General features: G+C 46.9%; 1 protein-coding gene across 1 annotated transcript in view; it reads right to left on the bottom strand.

Annotated features, from left to right (window-relative positions):
- The window catches only part of UBASH3B (ubiquitin associated and SH3 domain containing B), a 63,969-nt gene that overhangs the window by 14,603 nt on the left and 26,373 nt on the right, over positions 1 to 22,993 (bottom strand). The window contains exons 3-7 of the mRNA XM_044439597.1: positions 8,911 to 8,964; positions 7,225 to 7,411; positions 5,748 to 5,946; positions 2,818 to 2,987; positions 733 to 941 (exon numbers count right to left, since the gene is read on the bottom strand). Coding sequence (XP_044295532.1) covers positions 733 to 941; positions 2,818 to 2,987; positions 5,748 to 5,946; positions 7,225 to 7,411; positions 8,911 to 8,964 — 819 coding nt within the window. The remainder of the gene's footprint in view (positions 1 to 732; positions 942 to 2,817; positions 2,988 to 5,747; positions 5,947 to 7,224; positions 7,412 to 8,910; positions 8,965 to 22,993) is intronic.

Genomic DNA, 22,993 nt, shown 5'->3' with positions numbered 1-22,993 from the left:
CACAGCTGTTTTGTACCTGCTAAAATTGATTTATTCTCCATGATCTGCAACCCACCTCTCCATATAAAATATTCAGAGGATTGCTTAAAATATGTATTAGACTAAATAGAATAATAAATCACATAGCAATCACCAATGCTAAACAAGCAGAGATATAATATCTATTGGAGGCAATAAAAACACGGTGCTCAGCTGTCTTCCTGCCCACTCAGTTTTCCTTATCTCACCAGAAGCTAGACCATTTTATTTCTTTGTTTATTATATGCTATTGCATTCATACATTTTAATTAACTGAAAATGTGTCAGGATGGTCATAGACTGCAATAACGTCTTTATCCACTGAGGGCTAACTCCCCTAGCCAGTTTATGGCTTTGTAGTCCACAGAGTTAGAAGCCAAGGGGAGATTAATAACCAGATGGAGGGACAGAACGGGATGTCCACCCACTTCCTGCTTCTGTGGGATAGCCCCCCTCAGAGGAACGGAGTGGCAGGCCTTCTGTCAGGGCCTTACAGGGCATGGCATGGCTGGGGCTGTGCTAGGAAGATTAACAGGCCTCCTTTCATTCAGATGGGGAGGGCGGAAGTACCCAACCGTGGCAATGGTGTAAGTTTGCTTGAAAGCGCCACTGCATCAAACGGAGGATTTTTCCAGCCCGTGCAAAGCCAGGTCCGTCCCTTAGCCAACAATAAAAGCCCCCATCCCCTAGGTGCACAGGACGTGGTCCACTTACCCGTGGAACACCCAAGTGCCACACTCATCTGCTTTGGTGATGTAATTCTCAGGCAGTAGCCCAGAGCATCCGGTTGCAAGAGAAGTACCATAAATCCAGCCTTCACTGGTAGTGATTTGCTCCACAGGCGACATGAAGATAAAATCTCCTGGAACAAGCTCAAGTTCATCATCATTCTGTGGGGTGTATGGGTAGATCACCTGCAGGGTCTACAAGAGAGGAGAGGAGAAGGGGAAAGGTGTCTGTGATCAGTTGTATACAAGTCCTTTGAAAAGCCAGTAAGCTCCATCTATGACGAGGCCTTCCATGTAAGAAGAAGCATTCCATCTAAGACATCTAAGAAGAGGCCTTCCATCCAAGGAGAAGCATTTCATCTTAGAGATGCAACAACATGTATAAGCAGCATCCAAAACCAAACTATGCTTCTTGCTTCAGAGCCACTGTTTTTACTTACATGCATGTTCAAATCAATAAAATCGACTAGACTTTCTTTACTCAAATGACATTTGGTCCTGCTCTCATATATAAATAAAATTCCAAGTTGAAAATTCATTTCTTATTTTGAAAAGAGCAAAAGCCAGCAAACCTTTTGGCTTGGTTTACTGGACAGTGACCTGAGCTTCAGACAAAGGGCACTTTAACCCCTTCTTCACCAGAGTGGGCACAAGCAGCTTCAGCGGGCTCTCCAATTCTTATCTGCTTTGCTCCCTGATGTAACTCGGAGGACCAAACTGGATGTGTCTTTGCATTTCATGTGCAGCTTTTTTTAAATGCAAATGGCATCAGCTGGGGCATGCTAATAATTAATAGGAACAGGGCCACCTGCTGTGCCAAGGGCACAAGGAAAATGCTCCTTCTGAACATTATCTTTGGAATAACAACAGCATCTTGAAAGGTGGGATTTTCCTTTGGGGAGCCAATGGGGAGCAAAGCTTTAATGCCTTTGCCATGCCTACTTTGATCTCATTAAGCCCTACTCCTGATTTTCATTCTAAAAACTCCACAGCCTGGATGCAAAGCCATGCTGAAAGTCACCTGTGCAGCTTGGCCCAACGCCCAGCAAAAGGGCCTGAGCCCCTGGAATGCATAAGAGGAGAAGCCTGCAAAGGCCTCCCTTGCTGTTCACCAGAGATGGCGCAGAGGGGCTGAAGAACCTTTGCCTGTTTCCCAAAACTGGCCCATGAGAGTAGAAGTATCTGAGAAAACCACAATGGATTCACATGAATTTGGGTTTCTGTGAATCCAGTTTGCAGATTCTGCAGCAGACCAGTTCTTTTGGAGCCAAGTGGATTCCACAGACTTTCAAGCTGTTTTAAAACTTTTCTGGGGGAGGCAGAATTTGTGCAAATTCACACAGCCACGAATGTGCGTTAGTGCTAACTTATACTTTTGCTCATGCCCATGGGTGCAAATTAGGACTAATCTGTGAGTGAAATAAAATTCGCATTTAACCCTTGAAAACATTCCATCAATGGGTGGATGTTGCAGTGAAAGAAGCCTGAAATAAGCGACACACAGACAGAATGTTTTTAACAAAATCTAGTCTTCCCTAGAGATGAGACAGGGTGGGGTGACAAGAGGTCAAAACTGTGGGTGCTGCATTAAAACCTCAGGGCCAAAACTGCCTTATCATCATCCTGGCAGATAGTAAAACACACCTTTGCTCCTGAGGGCAGGACAAGAAGAAATGGGGGAAAGGGCAAGGAAGCAGATTTTGACTTAACATTACGAAATAATTGCAGCCATGTGAGCTGTTCAGCAGTGGACGAGATGTCCTTGGGAGGTTCTCCTTTGTTGGAGGTATTGAAGCCAAGGGTGGATGGCCACCTGTCGGGGTTGTTGTAGCTTCCCCCTGCAACGCAGAGCCCACATTGGCAGGGGATGATCTGGATGACCTCCAAGGTCCTCCCTGATTCTGCAGTGCCACGGTTCTAGGATTCTCCATAAAGAAGCCCACCTCATAATCCCACCCTTGCTATGCCTTTCAAACACAGATGTCATCCACAGGAAATCTGAGCCCACCAACAGAGTTAAGCTAGTCCGGATCAAGGCCTCTCCTCTGTTGGCGTTGAGTCGTGACCTTACCTCGTGGTTAGCAAATCTAATATCGCGGGAGAATATGGAAGCCACCCAGTCGCAACCCAGCTTGATGTCTATGCTCTGAGCCAACTTTTCAAGTGTGGGCAAGTGACCCGCTTGGAAGTGGTAAGCCAAGGTCACATGGAGCTGCTTCTTATGGGGTTCCACGTGGACATCTGCAAATTAGAAATCTGTGGTGAGTTACAACCCAGCCACTCAACGGGGTAACAACTGCCTTGATGGATCAAGCTGATGTCCACCTAGGCCAGGGCTGTGAAACCTCTTTCAGCCCAAGGACCAAATTCCTTTCTGGGGAAGCTCTCGGGGTGCGAAGGGTCCTCTGGGGATCACATGGCCTGATTTGTGTTCTGCACCCTTGATGCATTCCCAGCAGAGACCAGGGACATGCTACTGGGAAAGCTAATGAGCAGGGCACTAATGAAGCAAATGATCTCTCATTGATTAAGACTGCTGCTCAAGCCAGCTCAGTACGGGCTAGGCTGGTCAAGCTCAGGCAGAAGTTTTCTCCTGCTCTTTGGATATGCTGGAGTATGGACCTTTGACATCCTGTCTGCGCTCCACCCAACTCAGACACTCATACTCCCAATGGCCTTCCACCATCTGATCTCAGCATCTCGTGTTCAGGAGGTCTATTGCTACAGGGACAGAAGAATGAGGGTTATGTGGATTGAATAGAGAAGAATTGTGTGGTCGAAGCTGTTGTTGAAAGGTTTGCTTACGGGCCTCTTAAGACAGGCAGTGGTTGCAGGAAATGCTGGCGTTAGCAAACACAGAAAGCACATGCACATTTATCTGAAAGGTTAAAGAACTGCCAGCTTCCTTTTCAGAAGATAATGAATCACGGGAAGTATAGATTGTACTTTGCTTTTTGATGGACCAGCCAACACAGACCTCAAAAGTGTTCTCAGCTTAAAAGTGAATGATCAAAACCACAGGAGTTCAAAATATCTCTCCTTCGTGGGCGGGCTGAGGTGGTTTTGCATTCGAGAATCATCTCAAGGTTTTTGAAGCAGAGGGATCAATACAGGATATGGACAAAAGTCATATTTCTCTCCCTCTCTCTCTCTCTTCCACACACACACACAAACACTCACATGGAGTCCTGACCACACCTAGCTAGCCTACACAACCTATGGAGCAGGTGAATCACCAGGTCCCTACAGAGGAAAGCAATTTGGAAGACTACAGAGCAAGTGAGCCAAGTACATGTGGAAGGGGGAAAGTGTGACAGATCTAATGAAGAATAGTTAAACCAAAGCTAAACCACACCATTTTGCATATTCCACATGCAATACAGCATTTATCCAAAGCATTCTTCTCCCACTCTACTGCCAGGCCTCTCCGAGTGGCTCTCCAATCTCTGGAGCAGCAATCTCTCAAAATGCTCTTCTGTGAGAGGCATTTGACCAAAAGATGGAGGGCTGCTGAGCAGGGATGCGGCCGCAGAAGGAGGTTGTCTTGCAGAGCTCCCGTGTCGGCACCAGCTCCAGCATTCAGACAGCCCTGCCCCCTCCAGGGTCCACCTTCTCGTGTGTGTTGCCAACACAGGCATGGTGAGAGCATGCTTGCTGCACAGGCAGAGAGGTGGATCTCCTGCCGCTCCTTCTCACCATGACCATTGTCTGGGTAGGCGAACAAACAGCTTGTAAAGAGGAAGAAGAGGAACAGCTCCAGAAGGTTCTTGCTAATTGGACCCTCTGGGCCATGCCTGCCACTGAGGTTGGTCCTGCTTCCAGCTCTATGATTCAATGAAAATGCCTGTTGAGGTTCTTTCCTTAGATCCTCCACCATTTGCCCATGACTTTTGGGATGAGGTGGATGCTCCAAAAGGCAGGGTCTTTTCTGTGGTGGCATCTGGGGTAGAATTCTTCTAGATCCATGATTCTGACACCATTCTTGTTATCTTTTCGGTCCTAGAAGACCTTCATCCCATTCCCCACCACCTTTTAATAGTTGTGTTACCCCTTTTATCTGCTTATTGGAGACAGGCTATTATCTTTTGTTATATTATTTTTGTTGTGTTTTATGTCTTTTTGTTATTGTTTTAAATCTCCAACAAGTTTGAGGCGGCTTTGAAAACTGATAAATATGCACCCACAAGCATAGCAACAGAGGAACAAGTTTTTTTAAAAAGAACAACCGTCTGGATAAATAGAAATATAAACACTGAATGTACTATATATCCAGTCTTTCCAGTATGATCACTATGCTCAGGGCAGCTGCTAACGAATTTGAAAATTAGCTCAAAATTTTAACAAAACAACAAAAGAGTAAGAACAGGAAGCAAACAATAGGAATGTTTTCAAGCTTGGGAACATGGGTCATTAGAAAGCAATCCACTTATTAAATCAAATGACCTGGTTAGATGGCAGAAGGCAAGGAGGGACAGAAATGGAATTCTAGAGGCAGAGAGTTTCAAAATCTGGTTTAAATTAAAATTATTTAGCCTACAACATGAAGCCAATCGCAACAGTAGTAAAATGCAAGAAGCTGGGTTAAAACACTCAAGTACATGCAAATATCGTAATCTGAAGCTGAAAGGATGTAAGTGTAGGCACCACTGAGTGAAGAGTGTGTGTGTGTCTGTGTGTGTGTGAGGGGAACATTTGACAGATGGGGACGCCATCACGGAAAAGTCCCTGTTCTCTCTTCACCACGTCTGACCTCAGCAGGTGGGACCTGGGGACCAACTGGAGGCCGTCACCAACAGATTTTACAGAGGTCAGTTTCGCAGAGGAACAGGAAGCCCTTGAGCTATCGTGACATCGAGCTGTATATGGCTTTACTAGCTTTTGTGTGCCTTTTGTGTACAGGAGAGTGCTTCCTATTTTACACTGAAGGCTGTATGCAGAACAAGGGAGATAAATAAGATACAGCATTATTTATGCTCATTTCATCCTGCCCTGCGTACTCACCAGCCTTAGAATTGGCTTCTGCGGCAAAGTCGGCAGCAAACTTTTTGAGGACCTCGGCACTGTCCTCTTTGACGAAAAGCCCGATGAAGTTTGAGGAGGTGTAGAGCTCCAGGGGCAAAGGAGCTGGGAACTTGCACCTCCACCGTGTCACCGTGGCATGCAGAGCTTCGCCCAGAGCGTCGGCCTTGCTGTCCTCACACTGCAAAAGAGCGGTGATGAAGCCATGAGGTCTTGAAACTTGTGTCGTCATTGTCTCAAATTTTTGCAGTATTCTGAAAGTCTGCGAATGACGGGATTTTATGCCCTGCAGCGGGCTCCTAGGGGGCATTCTAAGCTCTCCGAGTAGGAAATTGTGAGTTTCCCATAATAGGAAAACAATCTTTTGTAATGATCAGCACCCTCCATTTTCTCAGTAATCATTGAAAACACAGGATGTGCTACCTGGGGTCACCATCGCTTAGCAGCTGAGTGTATGCTATGCAGCCAGAACTTCTCGTGTTTGAGCCCAGCATTAAAAAAATGTCAGGAAGAAGGGGATGTGAGCCTGAGATCTTCAGAGGGTGCTGCCAAGAAAGCAGAGCAGTTTCCAATCCAGAAACTAGCGTTGTCTCTCATGCATGAAGCCTCCGTCAACTGGAACTGGATTTTCTTTCCAACACCTTTTTTAGAATCAAGGTCTGGTACTCATTTTTTAGCCAACAGTAAGCCTCACCTTCCCCTCTGATTTTCTATATACAGTATAGTACCTTTTAAACTACTTTTTAAGGGCACATTCCACATTATACTGATTATTACATCTCACACTAATATTCTTTCTTGGCTGCCCAGTTTCCTTTGTTAGAAGGTTCCACAATACGGGAACTAGTTTGGCATCTGAAGTAAGGGAGTCTTTCAGTCAACTAGACTCCACACTGGGTTTTAGTTCCCTCAACTCTTTCATGCTTTACACACATTTTTATTCAACTCCATGGTCTATTTTAGGCTTCTCCTGGATTCACATTCAACTAACTTCATTGGAGCAGCTTGCACTGAAGTTTGCACTGAGCAAAAGAAAGAAGGCTAACTCAATTGGGGGAGAAGGGTCACTAAGAGAGTGTGTTTCCACCTGAAAGGTACTGTCATATTTACCTACCCAGACATTAAAATCTCCTGCTACTAAAACATAAGCAGGTACAGACTTTCCCCATTCTAAAACATACTCTTCCAATTCAACCCAGTAAGATTGAGATTCAGGTAGGCTGGATTCGCCCCGAGTTTCTGCTTTCTCGGATTAGATGGACCAAAGATATTTTCTGCTGTTATCGGCATTTCTAAACATGTGCATTTCCAAACAGGTGCATTTAGCCCCAGGCTGAGGCAGGTTGTGCGGTGCCTTCTGCAGTCACTTTGCACACAGTGGCACTGGGCAATGGCTGGGGGTTCAAATTTGACCAGGCACGGAGAGGAGCAAGGTGGCAAAGGAAAAACACTGACTCACCATGAAGAACTGGCAGAGCGTGATGTGGGGGAAGATGTTATGTGCTTTGTTCTTCCCACACAGCTGCTTTGACTGCTGCCAGAATTCGGAAAGCTTCTGCGCTAAAGGGCCGGTGGGACGCAGGTAGAGGACATATTCCCGAGGCAGGGAGTCATCGAGGAAAGGATCACAGACGTGGGAAAACAGCCTACAGCAGGGGAAAGGAATGGTCATTTCAGGAGAGCAGAAGGCAGGAAGTCTGACAGACGAATGGCAACAGATTGTCAATGCGGAGGCTGCGATGCGTCTTGCAGGAGACATTGAAGCCTGTGGCAGGGGAAATGAAACACACGCCCCCCTCTCCGGTTGAAGAAACCACCCAGAATGTAATACTCCTGCATGCACACAAGGTCCTACCTTCTGGGGCTGCCTGACATATAAGAGTAAGCACATTAAACGGATGAAATGTCTGTAGCCATGTGCCAGGGCTCCCCAAATTTTGTGTTCTGAGCACAGCTCTTTGTGAAACTTTGGCTCTCCCTGCAGCTGATTTTCTGGAGCAGTATTTAAGTGGATACAATGGGAAAGGCGGAGCCGAGGAGTCCAGAATGTGGGTGGAATCTTCCATGCGCAGATGGAAGGGATCTGGGTGCAGCTCCCGACATGGGAGCAGATTATGAGCCTCTGAGTATTGGAACACCGTTCCAATTACGGCAGATAGAGCTGCAATAAATGGCATGCCACCCATATGCCCCAACCGTCCCTGTTTACTAGGAATGGCTCCCAGTTCCTGATCACCATCCCCAGTAAACGGCTGCCTCTGACACGGTCCCTAGTTCTGCCTTAGTGAAAATCTGGTCGCTGAGGCTCGCTGTACAACATCCTCTGCTAACTTCCTTTGTTCAACTTTCCCAGGAGTTAAGTCTTTGGGTCAGCCAAGGATGCATTTTGTTGTACTGCACATGTCTGTCAGCACCCGTCCATGCGCCTAAACATTATGGTGCTCCTTTTTGTGCTGAATGTACCAAGCTGGAGAGGTTCATTCTGAGCAGCTCTGGCCCATCTGGCGTTCCTATATCCCTATAGCATAATCTCTGAATTAGGCCCACTCACAGATCACAAAATGGTTTTGAGATCTTCACGTCTCTTCATCTGGTCAGGTGTTACAAAAGGGAGGCTGGTCGGGGGGACTGGAACCGCGTGGAAGAAAAAGGGCTGGCAGGAAGGTACAGCCAGGATGCCTTCACGTTGATGCTTTGGAACAGGGGACAATTAACTTTTGCTTGTGTATCTTTTAAAGCCCAAAGGCCCTCCTGACTTTCAAGAAGGCCACAGATGAAACTGCAGCAGTGTAGATTAATACTGCCTGTGGAACAGGGTGGTGGTAGGACCAACTCAGATGGCAGCCTGTGCCATGAGAACTTGCCAGTCCCTGTTTTTATCTGTGGAAATCTGGAAGGAGTCTGGGTGAGGAGCAGCCAAGGTTCAGCAGAACAGCCTACGCTCCACAAGCAGAAGGTCTCAGGTTCCATTCCCTGGCTTCTGCAGGAAAAAAAGACCTTCCAAAAGGCCCGGAGATTCACTGCCAGGCAGTGCAACAAAATGAGCCAAGCCAGCTAGTCCAATGGACCATACGGGAAAATTAATCACACAGAGACAAGTATGATCAGATCTCACATGTTTTAGAATATTGTAATTCATACCAACCAGTCACACGCGGCTTGCACACTTCGGCCCCCCGTGGATGCCAGGGCTTTCTGTCTGCAAAAAAGGAAGAAGCCAAGAGAACATTCTTAGTGCAGTCATGAGCACCAGATGGCAGTCAAGGGCAGTCCACTGCGGCGGACCGAGCTTCAAAATAATAACAAAAAATCCGAAGAAAGATTTGCTACTACAATCTCTTTCTTGTCCTGAAATTCTCCCTCCGCATCGCCTTGTTTTGTCAAAAATTACTGCTGGAATCCTATTTTTTCTCTCCCCCACACAAAGCTGCTTCACCCCAGTGATGATTTTCCTTGGAAACATCTTTGTGCTAAGAAGCCTGACTGTATAACCAGGCAAGCAGACTCTAGAGAGGAACCAGAGTCTCCATGGAGACAACATAACATAAAATATATGGTTTTAAGTAAATAAGCATCCCTTCGGGAGGCCCTGAACTCTGGACCACGTATGTCCGCCTGCACAGCTCTGCCTTCTCCTATCCGGTGTTCTCCAAATGTCTTGGACTCCTCCAGCCGGCATGGGAGTCATAGTCCAGAGCATCTGGAATGCACCAGTCCAGAAGAGACGGGTCCAATCTATTTCTCACTCCCTGCTTCACCCCCACTAGTCCTCCGGAGAATCCAGCTTCGCTCCATGACAAATGGCTTATGCATTAACACTGCAGCTGCAATTTCATGGTAGTAAAGAGTCTGGCTTGTTGGATGGCCCCCTCTTGAAACTCTCAGGAGAGGGTGGGGAAAGAAGTCTGAGAGCAATTAAGTAGCCAGTTCTTATTTTCCAGCCGCTGCCTTTTTCGAAACAATCTGCCTTTGTTTTACTTGTGTTGACAGCTAAGCCTGTCTCAGAACCGTCTTATCGATTCGTGATCACGGCTCTTTGCTCCTTCTGGGGCTTCTGTCCCGGCAAAATGGGCTGTGAGTTATTTCTGTCCCAGGAAAGGAGCTCCTCAGAGGTGCACGATGCCCTCCCTGCCTGTTTGTTAGCCTCAGGAAGATCCCGTGAGGAGTTTTGTGCCACTGGAGAGTGATTGGCCCGAGCCTGCTTTGACCAAGCGGGAAATCAAACCTAGGACTCCTTACCCTGCTTGAACTCTCTAGCCCAGAGCCACCAGCCACCAGCCAAATCTGGCCTGCCTGGGACTGAATCGTGCCTCAGGTTCCTGCTCATCCCCTTGCCCCCTTTTCCCTGGGGAGATCCTGGCTGTTCAGTGCTTTCCCGGCTTTCCCCGCTGCCTTCTAAAGGAGGCTTTGCCTTCTCTCGAGGCTTCTACTTGAAATATTTTGCTGTTTTTGGCCCCATCCTCTTGCATTCAGCCTTGATCCTTCTGCCTTCGGATCCGCCCACCACTAGGATGTGCCCTGAGAACTTCTCCAAGATTGTGCTGGAGAAGTTGAAAGCTGACAAACTGAAGAAGGTTCACCTCCCCTGCGCTAATCATTGGATCATACTGCCCTTCCCATGGTGCAGGCTGCCTGTCCATGGCAGCTCACAGGTTTGCCTGTTTCTTTAACAAAAACAGAAACATGGTAATAGGAGTCCTGGGAAGGGAGAGGATCCAAATGAAGGCTGCAGTGTTAGAAGGAGAGTGAATCATGGATCTACATTATTTTCCTGCTCGCCACAGCTGCTAATGGCCCCTAACAAGGCAGGCATGTTTTGCCCTGTCAAACAGATCACTTGGAACCCCATTCACCTAGTTGGAGGAAGGAGACAAAATAAATACACAACAGAAACAAACCGCTGCGAATTCGAAGGGGGATTCCGATCAAGAACGCAGCATCTGGGGCTGAGTCAAGCCCCTCTTCTCCCGACATTACAGCCCTGGACTAACCATACCGCCCCCCCACCCGCCTGGGCTTCTATTTAGCACTTTTTAAATGTGGGGAGTCTCACACATCACACGTAGCCTGGAGAGAAGTCCATGAGAGGAGCAGCATTGGCCTCACTGCAGAGACACACCTGGCCTCACCTCCCAAGTGCAGCTAATATGGACCCTCTCTTAACCTCTCCAGGGATGGTGTTTTGGTGAAATAACAATCATCACACGATTCCTGTGTCCCGCCTACCATTCAAAATCTCTTCCAGAGTCATGGGCAAACCCTCCAACAACACGTCACTCAAGTCCCCTATGAGGTTCTGGTGCGGGAGGCTGAAAAATTCTGCATGAGTTCCAGGCTCTCTAACATTGGACCGGGACTTTCAGAACCCCTTCCCCTCATTAACCAAAGCACCATCCTCCTATCCTCTAACTTGCAACCCGAAACCCAAACACTTTCCGGCAAATGACTCCCTTTCTCAGGTTATGTGTGGCAGCGAGCAGCTATTTGCATTAAAAATTCATTTCCACCAAGGCCCTGCCTGGATTTAATATAGGAAAGAAATGCATTGCATCACCGGAAGCAACCTACTGGGGCTGGCTTCTTTCCTGTACCACTTTCAGAGGTCTCCCTGTCTCCCAGTGTCTTGCAGCACACACCAAAGCAGGAAAGGGCTGCCTGCACTATTTGAATGATTGCTGGTGTATTCCATTGAGAAATAGATTTTTACTTGGGAAACAGCACTTAACATTTCCTGGGGCAGGAAGAACTTGCAGCGGTCAGCCTTTTACAGGTCCTGTTTCCTCGAGGGACAGAGAACTGGTGACATGGGGCACGTTGCCAGCGTCTGTGTCATTCACAACTATGCAAGCCAAGTCGGGGGGGGGGGGAACATCTCTTTAAAGAGCATTAGTCTCCCACTCAGGTTCAGTCTCATAAGACATGTGTCTACATAAAATTGCCATCTACTCCTTTCTGTCAGTGAAAGCAAATTTAGAAAGAATGACTGGGATATGCTTAAACTTCACAGGCAGCCAAGACAGGCAACTAATTTATCAGCCACATAATCTCTGATAGCCCTTTCCCCCATCCCCCAATTTTTTTTTTCCTTCCTAGGTGGAATTGCCAAGCAGGAAAAGATGGAGGGTTGCAATTAACCCATCCATCCTCATCTGCAGTCACCCTCACACGTTGCCTGGAATTAAAATACCCCTGGACTCAGAACTTCCCTCAGTTCAAAGCATCCCTCTTCGAAGACTGTAAGCAATTCAGATTTCTGCTTCCTTTCCCAATTCTACTTAAAACTCTTCCTTCCATCCTCATTCAAGAGGTAGAGACAGGTAGCAAAGCTGGTAGTTGCAATCAGACAGATCAGTGCTCATCTGGGCAAGTCTCTTGGCACACCCAGTGTACACCAGAGAAGTATCTTGCTATTGGATGCTCAAAAGCATATAGAAACGACTGTCTCATTGTGTGACATCTCAGGAGCCAAAACTGCGAGGTACACGTCCTCTTCTGCAGCAACGTGGGCTTGGACCCAACTGGCAGCCAGCAGAAAAGCGCCTGCGTGTTTTGATCTCCTTGGAGAAAAGGGCAAAGCACACCCACCCACACCTGCTTGCACTGTGATCTTCCATTCATTTCAGCACCGTTTGACCCTCATGCAAATGTCAGACATTGTGCAAGAATGTGGAAAGGGAGTTACTGGCTGTGAGGCGGGCATTCTCTCCTCACAGTGGCCAACCAGATGCATATGTGCAACGCCTGCGAGCAGGGCAAAAGCACAGTAGCGCTGTTCCAGTGTTGAACGTACGCCTTTAATACCTGGGTAGGCAATATCCTTGCAGCAGTGGTGCACCTCCACCTTCCCACCTTGAAAAACAGTAAAAAAAAGTGGGGGCAGGGGGATCCAGCTCTTTTCAAGCTAGATCTGACTTGGACAGGGCTCTTTATTTTCCAGATCATTTTTCCTGCTGAAAACTCATCAAAAGAGGAAATCCGGGGTGCCAGAATCGTCCCAGCACTTCCCAAAGGTGCCTACCCTTTCCTTCACACTGGATAACATTCATGGATACAGAGAGGTTTCACTTCCCACTAAATTGCACTGCATGGACCACTCAGCAACTGCAAAGCAGGCGCGTTGCGTTCAACGCAGAGCTGTGAGTCGCTAAGTAAACGGAGGTTCTATTTACTGGAAAGGAAGTTATTGTAACAGGAAATGAGGCATTAGCAGGCAAGAAAAACAACAACACCATCAACAACCACCTAGATGCAGTATTTTCTGAACATGAGATGTGGTTCTTGGTTGGAACCTGGTCCTTGTTCATTTGGAAATTTATCTCTATGTACAACCCCCATCATGCACAACTGTTAAGCATCTTGGCTGGGGCTGACAGAAATCGCAGTCCACAACCCCAGGTGGCATCGGTTGAGGAAAGCTAGTGTGGGCTGCGCCTGGGTGAAAGACCTCCTCAGAAGCTCTGTATGCACCATGGAGCTGCCTCCTCTCTTGGTTAGGTAACAGTGAAGCAGAACCTTCTAATATACACGTCCACCTTTCGTCGGTCGCTTCCACATTTCAATAGAAGAGGAAAGGAAAAAAACAAGCCAGTGACATAAAGCATGCAAGGGCGACAGCAGGGAAAGACGCAGCCCCAAAACGAGTCGGGGAAGGAAACAGTTACGACTGCGAACGAACAGTATCTGTGGATGCTCTCTGCTTTTCCCAAGATGCTCCAGCAGCAAGAAGGCTGGAGGAAGAAGAGAAAAGAGTGAAAGAGGGGTGTGCGTGCGTGCGTGTGTGTTGGGGGGGGGGCACAATGTCTGCCCTAACTCTGCTAGATGCTCTCTTACATAACCCCTCACAAGCCGAGGGCGGCAGCCTGTGCGTCTCCTTGACACATGTGCTCCAGTCGTAATCTGCCGCTTCCCCGGCTCCTTAAATCAAAGCAAGGGCGGGAAGTGCAGCACTCTCGGTAAAGCACACGCACATGCAGAGAGGGTGCACACAAACCGTGCGGGCTAGTCTGTGCGCCTCTCTTTCTAAAGGAGAATGCGGCTGGTGCGTGAGATCGGCCCTGACGGAGGAGAGGGGGCATTTTAAGGACGCACGCTGCCGGGATTTCGGCTCAGACGAGAGTGCTGCTTGCAAAGCTGCAAGGACAGAGCACTGCAGAGGCAGAGGGCAATGTGCAGCCAATTAGCATAACTGGGGGCTGTTCCACTTCCAGGTCTCAGAAGTACCGATTTAGTGCAAGCCACATGGTCTCCATGTGGTCACTCAGTGGGGAGCAGCGGCCAATCCAGCTCTCTGGTGAGTGTGCCGGAAAGATGGATGCGTTTCGCACATGCTCATGCTACTTTTTAGGGAAGTCTTCTCCTTAAAAACAATCCATCAAGAAATTTATTCATTTATTGGATTTTTAACCCACCCCATTTCCCACACAGCTCCCTGGGCTCCCTCCCATCTCAGGCATAGATGGGCCCTCACTTAAAATCTACGGCTGTGATGCAAAAGAAGATGAAGCTTCTGCAAAAATAGAGAGAAGCAGAAGTTGATGGCTGCAAATGCATTTAAAAATGCACCATCTGGAACAATGGTGACAGCCAGGAAGGGGAATGGCTGTCATGATGGTCTGAAAGAAAGAAGCTTCTCGCACCACGTTCAAAGACAAATAAGATACATCCCAGACCAGTTTTTCCTCCCAGTTTTGACATGCATGGAAACAGCCTCCTGGACTCAAATCTCTCCTTCACTCCTTGAAAAACCTTTTGTGGTAAGAATGAGGAGCAACACCTCATTGGCAGAGCATCTTGTATGCACACAGGGTGTGCTTCCTAGCATCTTCAGAGGCTGAAGAATTCCTGTTTGAATCCCTGGAAAGCTGCTGCCAGTCAGTGTTGAGCATACAGAACTAGAAGGACTCAAGGTACTTCTCTGGGTAAGGCAGTGGGATTGATTGTGCTGCCTCCATTCTTCCTGTAAGGAACCCAAGTTGGCTTGCAGTCCCTTGTGAGATGGTTAGGCTGAGAGTCAAGTGACTGGCCAAGTCACCAAGAGAGACACACAGTACTTCTGTGTAAATTACAGCATGCCTTCCCAAGTTTGAATGTATACCCAGGAACAAGCATATGCACAGTTCATGTGAATCTGAATTCTTTCTTCTTTTTTGGTGACACAGAAGTGTCTGTGCTACAGAATGGCTGCCGGGCTTTTCCAAGAACCTACAGCTGGGATCACAGCTTTAAGAGGAAACAAACAGTCACACAAGTTTTTAATGTGATCTCTCCCCATTTCACTAAACACAGAGTGTTTGAGATGATTTGTCCAACACAGCGGCAAAATAGGACCAAAGAAACACCCTGTGTTTCTGAAAGTATGTCCTTATGTACCAGCTACAATTGGGAAAACAATATCTTCACCAGGATCAAAATTTTTCCCAGAAAGTGCACTTGGAGAGGTGTGTGTGTGTGTGTGTGTGTGTGTGTGTGTGTTTGGTGGGGGGTGGAGGGGATAATTGCACCTTATGTATACTTCCTGTGTCAGTTTTGTATTGCTTAAGAGAGGCTTAAATTCAGCAAGGAACATCTATCTTTCTTTCAGTGGTCAAGTTAAGATTTTCTAGAACCTTGTTCTGGTTTTAAACCGGATGCTTAGTGGTGACAGAGGCCTGCTGATTTAGCTGGAGGTCAGCTGTGCTATGGAATGGGTTGCACACAAGCTGAAACTCTCATAGGCATCTGACTTCCTCAATTTTCAGAGTAACAGAGAAATCAACTGACACGCTCCACAGATACACTAAATAGCAAGTTTGTGCCTTTGATGAACTCTGACGCATTCACTTGGATACATCTCTGAGTGTCTACCCTTGTCAAAGAATAACTCTGACAGATCAAAGGGGAAAAAGCTGGTGGGGATTCAGAAGACAGAGTGGAAACTCAGTCTCACCCGGTAGTGTTTCTTCACAACTCCAGGAAGATAGCTTTCCTAGCCCTACTTGGAGATGGGAGGGATTGAATCTAGAACCTTCTGCATGTCAAGCAAGTGCCACTTTGTACTTCCAAGCTATGGATCAATGGTGCTTGTTATTGTTCCAGGAAGCCCACCAGCAACATAGCGAGAAACAGAGCGAGTCAAAAGGGATCTCCCGGGCCATCTAGTCTGACCTCCGGCACCAGCCGGCTCCGCTCATGACATGCCCATCCAACATGGAGCTCCCCAGTGTTGACTGGGCTGGGGCAACTGCATTTGGGGAAAAATCTGAAGTGAGGTGAGCCGTTGGGTGCAGCTTAACACACACACACATACCGTTGAAATGGCAAGCTGAGGGATGAAGGCGAGAGGAGGTGAGGGGAAAGGGAAGTGCTGGCCGTGAGAAGGAACTATAAAAGATCAGAGGAATGAGGAAGGAAGGCAGTGGTGACAAGTCCAAAGTTTTATCCTGGTACAGTTCATTTGGGGATTTTTTAGTGGTGTCTGAACACCCTTGGGCGAAGTTGGGCAACACACAACCACATGCAGTACCTGCTGTTCCTGGAAAAAAAAGGTAGAAAGTTTTCTTTTTTCCAGAGGTGTGTGAAAATGGTGTCTGTAAACAGCATGAATTGCCAAAAAGGTTCCATTTCTTTGCAATCTAAATGTGTCTCTTTTGGGGTTCCTGAGCTGCTACCTACAGCAAAGAAGTGAAGTCTTTTGCCATTTTCATAGTGTTACAGATGCCATTCCCCCTACCCCATATTATTATTTTTTAAATCCTTTTCTGGGTTGGCCACTTGACTGTAGTCTGGTGGGACAAGAATGGCCTCTGGGCCTTCTGGATTCATACAATCCTGCACGTGAAACTGCCTTGCGTGGAATCTCCCCAGGGGCTCATTTCTACCTGCTCAAATGACTGGGTCACCCCAGGACTGGCCCAAGACAGGCCGCTGACCGAGGTGAAGATGGCAGCTGCCTCCACGTACAGAAGCTGAATGGGCTGGCCGTGAAATCTGATCTCACACTGGAAACTGGCCAGGAGGGTGCCTTCGGAGAGGCCATCCTGCACCCAAGCAATGGCTGCCCCTGGGAATCTCCTGAGCCTCAGCAAGGAGTCCTGCTAGTAGCAGACTCTGCTCAGCTTGCACAGCCATGCAGTATCCCTGCGACCTGCAGAGTGGAAAGCTGGTGACCCCGCCATCACTGAGATGTACAAGGCAAGAGGTCCCAGCCAGGGGCCTCATGGGAGAGAGTGCCCTGGAGCAAAGTCACTGTAGGAAGTCTGGGGTGAGTCAGTGTCAAATTAGTTCTCAGCCTGACTCACTTCTGCTCCAGCTGAAGGCTGAGGGATGAGGAACTCTCCTGCTAGAAGGAAGTTGTATCTTCTGGAAGAGTCACAAACCCAGAGCTTTATTTTCATGCACGCTAAGCTGCTTCTCTCTCTCTCTCTCTCTCTCTCTCTCTCTCTCTCTCTCTCTCTCTCCAATTTTTAAAGTACCTGTTGGAATAGGATATTACTGTTCAGTTCAAGGTTATTCTGGACACATTTGTCACCCTTCTTGTACCTTAACAAATTAAAATTAAATTGAACACCTCCCTGATTGAATTCTTCAGCTGGTAGATAGGATGTGGATTAAGCCACTTTGCACGCCTCCAATTTTAGATAATTATTTCTACAGCTTTTGTTAAAATGTCAAGGTAGGGTGGCTAAGGGTCCTCTTTTGCAGAGGGCAGTCCTCTCTTTGAAGGGCTGCCCAGTTCAAGTCCAGTTTAAAGACAAAGAACCATCTGAAAGGAAAGCAAGAAGGCCTTGAAGTCACTCATTAGTGGCACCTGGCCAGCAGACTGGACAAGGCACATAGGTCACCTCGTCAGAGACTTCCACAAAAAAGTGTGTGAAGTAAGGTGCTTCTATTTAAATTATAATAATCATTCCTAAATTTGTATCTCCACTTGTAAATCACCCCTCAGTACTTTTATGCACATTGTTGTTGTCCCCCGTCTCTTTTGGGGGCAAGATTTATAAATGGCCACCCTCTGTGGCACTGCTGCAGACACAACCTGGATGCTGCTGATTGTGTGGATGCAGCCTGGACGGCACTCAAAGAACATGGTTGGGTCTGCCAGCTGTGTGTGTGTGTGTGTGTGTGGTGGGGGGTGTTGTTTTTAGAAGTAGGAATGTTCCGCTTTTCAGGATACAATCTTAACAAAGTTGCTTAAAAGTCAGATCAAGAGAAAATAATGATAAAACCTAGGTTAAAAAGCAAAGGAGGAAGATCATGCTCTCTGGAGGAGAGGTGGGATAGACACATAAAAACCAACAAAACAACATCAAAATATAACAGTTCATCATGATAATTTCAGGTGAGCAACAGCCCTGTAGAGGTGGAAAGGACCAGCAGTCTGCGATATCAAAAATTTTAAATTTCATTCGGGGGCATGTTTGGGTCCACAGCGTAGACCATAGACCCAACTTGTTGCAATTTCATGATACCCACTAACATGCTGAGACAAAACAAAAACAATCCCCAGACAACCTTGCGGGAAATCCAAACGGAGCCAGGCCAAAGCACTGAGAGAAGGAGGCAACCCTTAAGAAAAGCCAGGATAAAGCCAGAAGTGTTAAAGTCATCAAAGCTACGTGGAACATTTTCTGCTAAGTGGTTTTTCTGATTCCTCTGAAAACCGAGAGACAAGACTAAGTTAGGAAGGAGGCACTCATGCTTCATCACATGCAGCCTCATTAATACGGGATGGATGACTCACCAAGTGTGGACCACTGAAGGGGTCAGCAAAAGAGCACTTCCTGATTCAGGTAACATCCCATGCTCTCTAGCACAGCAAGCCTGAAACGAAGCACAACCCAGTGTCCTACATATGAACTTTAATTAATGTTTTGGTTAAGGTATTATTATCAAAGGAATCCAATGCCTGTCATTATGACTGCCGAGGAATGAGTTGCCATCTGACCGGAAAAAGCAGTCTGACCTGCTCTTCTGCAGATACTAGCAGCTGGAGTGTTTCATGTGCCAACATCTGCTGATGAAGTGGGTATTAAAGCAAAGGAGCACCAGCTTGCATAAATACCAGCAACTTTGGGCAAGGGTGGCTTAAAACAGGGGAACTTCTTATCATTTTAGCACTTCCGTCTTCATAACTCTGCTGCGTCTTTGCATCAGCCTGATCCAGAGGGTCTGCCCTGTGGTCACGCTACATCAGGATGGAACCCACAATCTGTCTGTAACAAAAGAGAGTTTGTGATTGTGCCATGAAACACTAGAATCAGTAGCAGAAATGACCCTTCTCACAACAAGCTGACACCCAACTGGGACAGGAGAAGTGTGGCCAGACGCATGGAGTTTATGAGTACCTGTGGAAAGCTGTTATCACAACATGTCAGCCTCTAAATGCACCAAAGCAGCTTGCAACCCCTCTAGGTCACAGTACTCATGGCTGAAATTCAAACTCTTGTCCAGTAGGTACAAAGTTGTGTGGCAGCAAACAATCTCATGCAAACTATCAACCTTAACAAAGCAAGACTTGAAAAAGAATGAGGCATTGTAGCGCATTGCCCAATAAAAGCAAATAGCAATGCGTAGATCATTGTTTAAACACGCACTGCCTCCTCAAACAAACCTGTCAACTAAGAGGCAATAAAAGATGGCATGATCACGGAAAAGGTCGAACTCTCAAACCCACCGCTGTCTTAATGGTACCAGGGCAGGGCCTCTGAGGCTGATCCTAAATGCTTGGGGAGGTTTGGAGAGAATGCACTTCTCAAAGCATCTTTGCTCTGCCTGTATTTAACTGATTCACAAATTTGAGTTAGATACGTTGAAATTGTTTAAGATGCCTTGGGAAGATGGTAGTTTTGAAAGGAGGCATAAATTACACACACACACTTTTTCTTGAGGTGTTTTTTGTACCTATCCTTTTTTGGCCTTTTGTGGCATATGGCAGGGTCAAGCTCGGAGCAGATGTCAAATATTCCCTGGGGACTACGTGAATTGCAAGCCCGTATAAAATATGGGAAACAGCTAGGCTAGGCATGTGCTGTAGGAAGAAAGCGATTAATGCTGACATTTCCACATAAATATAATTAGAAAGCTTTTTTTTAAGGAGATATGCATGAAGACAGCAGGGTATGCAATGGCACCTTCTGAATGAAGCCATCTTTTAAAAATAAAATCCAATAAAAATAAGTATTTTTAGGGACACGCAAAGAGAGATGTAATCTGGTTGCCATAGCACATTTCCTCTTTGCTCTGGAGCAGAGGATAATGGCAAAGAGTTATTTCCAAAATTATTTATGCTGCAGGAGGCTTTATGGTGTAGATCGGAGTTGGCCTTGAAGGTCTCTGCACACTGCTGAGGGCTCAAGTGTCAATTCTTCCTTGTGAGGAAACGCAGGGCCAGATCAAAAAGCTGTTCTTATCTCGTATTCACAAGCAGCAGTTTCTCATCTACAGCCTTTCAGTTGCAGAAGGCTGGCCCAGGCAAATGCATAGATTAAACCAGAGAAGGGAGATTTTGCAGATGTATTTTCTTCAGCATAGCCTCTGTTCTGTTTTAAAAACAAATCCCTCGAAGGTGAAAACCAGTGTAGTTCAGGAGTTAGCAAACCAGGCTGTTCAGATGTTTTGGGCTGCCATTCCCATCAGCTCCAGTCAGCATGGTCAGGGATTATGGGAGTGGTAGTCTAAAACACCTGGAGCACACCAGGTTGCCTATACCGGATATAAATATTATTAGCTGAATCATCCACTCTGGGTTGGATCCAACTTTAGTCATGCTTGGATTAGACTTACTGAAATTGATGGAGCAAGTTAGCAATGCCTAAAATCCTATTCAGGTGTTGTATGTCTGAGAAAAGTAACAGCCAAGAAGAATGACCACACATCTTGTCCCTCTGGTGACGCCCCAGTTTGGGTAATCTGTTGGGGGTTTCATGGCAATTGTAGTGGGGCTACAGCCAGTGGGTGGGATGGGGCAGATCCCAAAGTGGCTGGGTGAGTCACCACATCTGTCTGTCCATCTGTCTCCCTCCCTCTTCCTTTCCATGCAACAGGCTGTCAGAGAAAGGAAGAAATGTTCTCTCCAGTGGGGGCTTTTTGAAATTGAGATGATAGAACTGAAATTCTCTCCATGGGGCCAAAGGAAGCCTGATCTAATGCAGGCTAAACTTTGTGTCTGCCTAGGCCAGGACTGGGTCTGTCTGCCAGCCATGACTGACCGTTACTCTCCAGGGATTCTGGTCCTGCAGTGCTCCTTCCATCCTCTCTTACCGGATCATTTTAAACAGGCGCTGCTGGGGAAAGTACCTGAGACCTTGCCCACACAAAGCAGGTGGTCCACGGCCAGGCAATGGCCCCTCCCTCTCTGAATCCTCTGAAGTGGCGTTCCTCAGCCTTTTGCACCTCACCAGGCCCTCTTGCAAAGAACCTGGGTCCCACCATGAAAGATGTCCAGCCCACTTCCTTCCGAGAAGGACACTTCTAGGTTTACAACCATTTTGCTATCATATTTAGCACTGATGGTGAGTTTTAAGGAGACCAACATCTGCAGTAGTGTGCCTGGGAGTACATTTTATTGCTATGGCTTTCATACTGAAATGCACATAGTAATTATTTTAGTAGTTAAAAGGCTTGCCATCAGCAAGCCCCAGGGCCATGGATGGCTCGTTCATGGCAGGTGGTGTCAAAGGAGATGGCACTGTATACTTGCAGCTGGACATGGAGACTGGGGGACAGCAAGTTCTTGGTCATTGCCATGGAAACCCTGCATCCCCTCTAGGTAACCTTTGCTTCCTGCTGGCGGTACACACATCACCAGTTGAAGGCCACTGCTCTTCAGCATTGTAGGCTGTACAGGACTGATGAGGTTGGCGGACCAATGAGAGACACCACATTAAGAAAGTCAGCAGGGCCCAACTCCTCTAGCCTCCAAGCTCAATAGCCTCCAAGCTAACATCACCAGGCTTAAGATAGCTAAGTCAGTGAACAGCCACCAATATGGAGCAGAAACAAATACAGCTTCCCTTCCCCCACCACAGAAGCTAGCTTGCTTTTCTCTTTCTTTCTTTCGTTCTTTCTTTGCTTGCAATTTTTTCCCCTGCCCCATATCTCCAGCTAAGGCAGGCTTCCTCTAATACCGGAGGTAGAAAATAGATATCCTCAGGACTAGTAACCATTAATGGCCTTCTCCTCCTGGATTGTGCCCGATCCCTTTTTAAAGTCATCCAAAATGGTGTCTGTCACTTCATCTTCTAGTGGTGAATTCCACAGTGTAACTAGGCTGTGTGAAGAAGTCCTTCCTTTATCTGCCCTGAATTCCCACCAATGAACCTCATTAGATACCCCAGTGGGACAAAAATGTTTTAGTATTCACTTTTTCCACACCCTACATAATTTTTTATACGTCTATCATGTCTCCCCATTTCCCTAAACAATTGCAGTTGTGGAAACCTTTCCTTGTAGGGAAGTTGCTCCAGGCCCGATCACCTGAGCTGCCTTTTTCGGCATGCTTTCGAATGCTACAAGATCCTTTCCTAGGTGCGCTTACCCTGCAGATCTTTGGATCAGAGCAGTGCTAAAAGCTGGAGGAAGGATGAGCATTGCATTCTTGTAGAGAAACTTGTTGACTCTGATGGAAAACCAGGAGTAACATGCATGGTAGCGATAAGAATGTGAACTGGATGCTATAAATGTTGAGTGTTGTCCCAAATTTGGAATGAAAAAGTAGCAAGACAACATAGGAGGAGGAGAAAGTAAGAGCCCTGCTCAGCGCTGTCTCCTTAACAAGATTTATAACCATTCCAAACATTCTGCCAACAATCAGATGCAATAAATCCATTTGGAGCACAAAGGTGGTAGAGGGTAAGCACTTGTGATGCTAACCCAACTAATTACCACCAACAATATTTACTGGCACTTTTAGCCTGGCAAGTGTGTGCATGTGTGTCCACTCACTGGGTGCAGTGCCAGCAGAATTTCAGACTTGCATTGCTTGCTGGTGAGGATAAAGTTTAAAAATGGGACCACCAGCAGGTTCAGAGAGTATGTTGAAAATGTAAGAGATTTTCCAAATTTGGCAGGACCATTCAGAACAGAAGCAGAGAAGAAGAGGGACACACTGCAGTGAATTTGCAAGCCTGGGATCTGAAAACAGCAGAGATTTGGAGGTAGATGACATGCCAGGCTTAAGCAATCTAAGCAAGGTTGCATCTGATGCAGGGCTCAATGGGAGACTCCTGAGAATCCTATAAATATAGCTATTT

Source organism: Varanus komodoensis, unplaced genomic scaffold, assembly GCF_004798865.1.
Source record: "Varanus komodoensis strain SLA01 unplaced genomic scaffold, ASM479886v1 scaffold35, whole genome shotgun sequence".
NCBI lineage: Eukaryota > Metazoa > Chordata > Lepidosauria > Squamata > Varanidae > Varanus > Varanus komodoensis.
The sequence above is the reverse complement of the archived record's forward strand: the minus strand, read 5'-3'. Positions and strand labels throughout refer to the sequence as shown.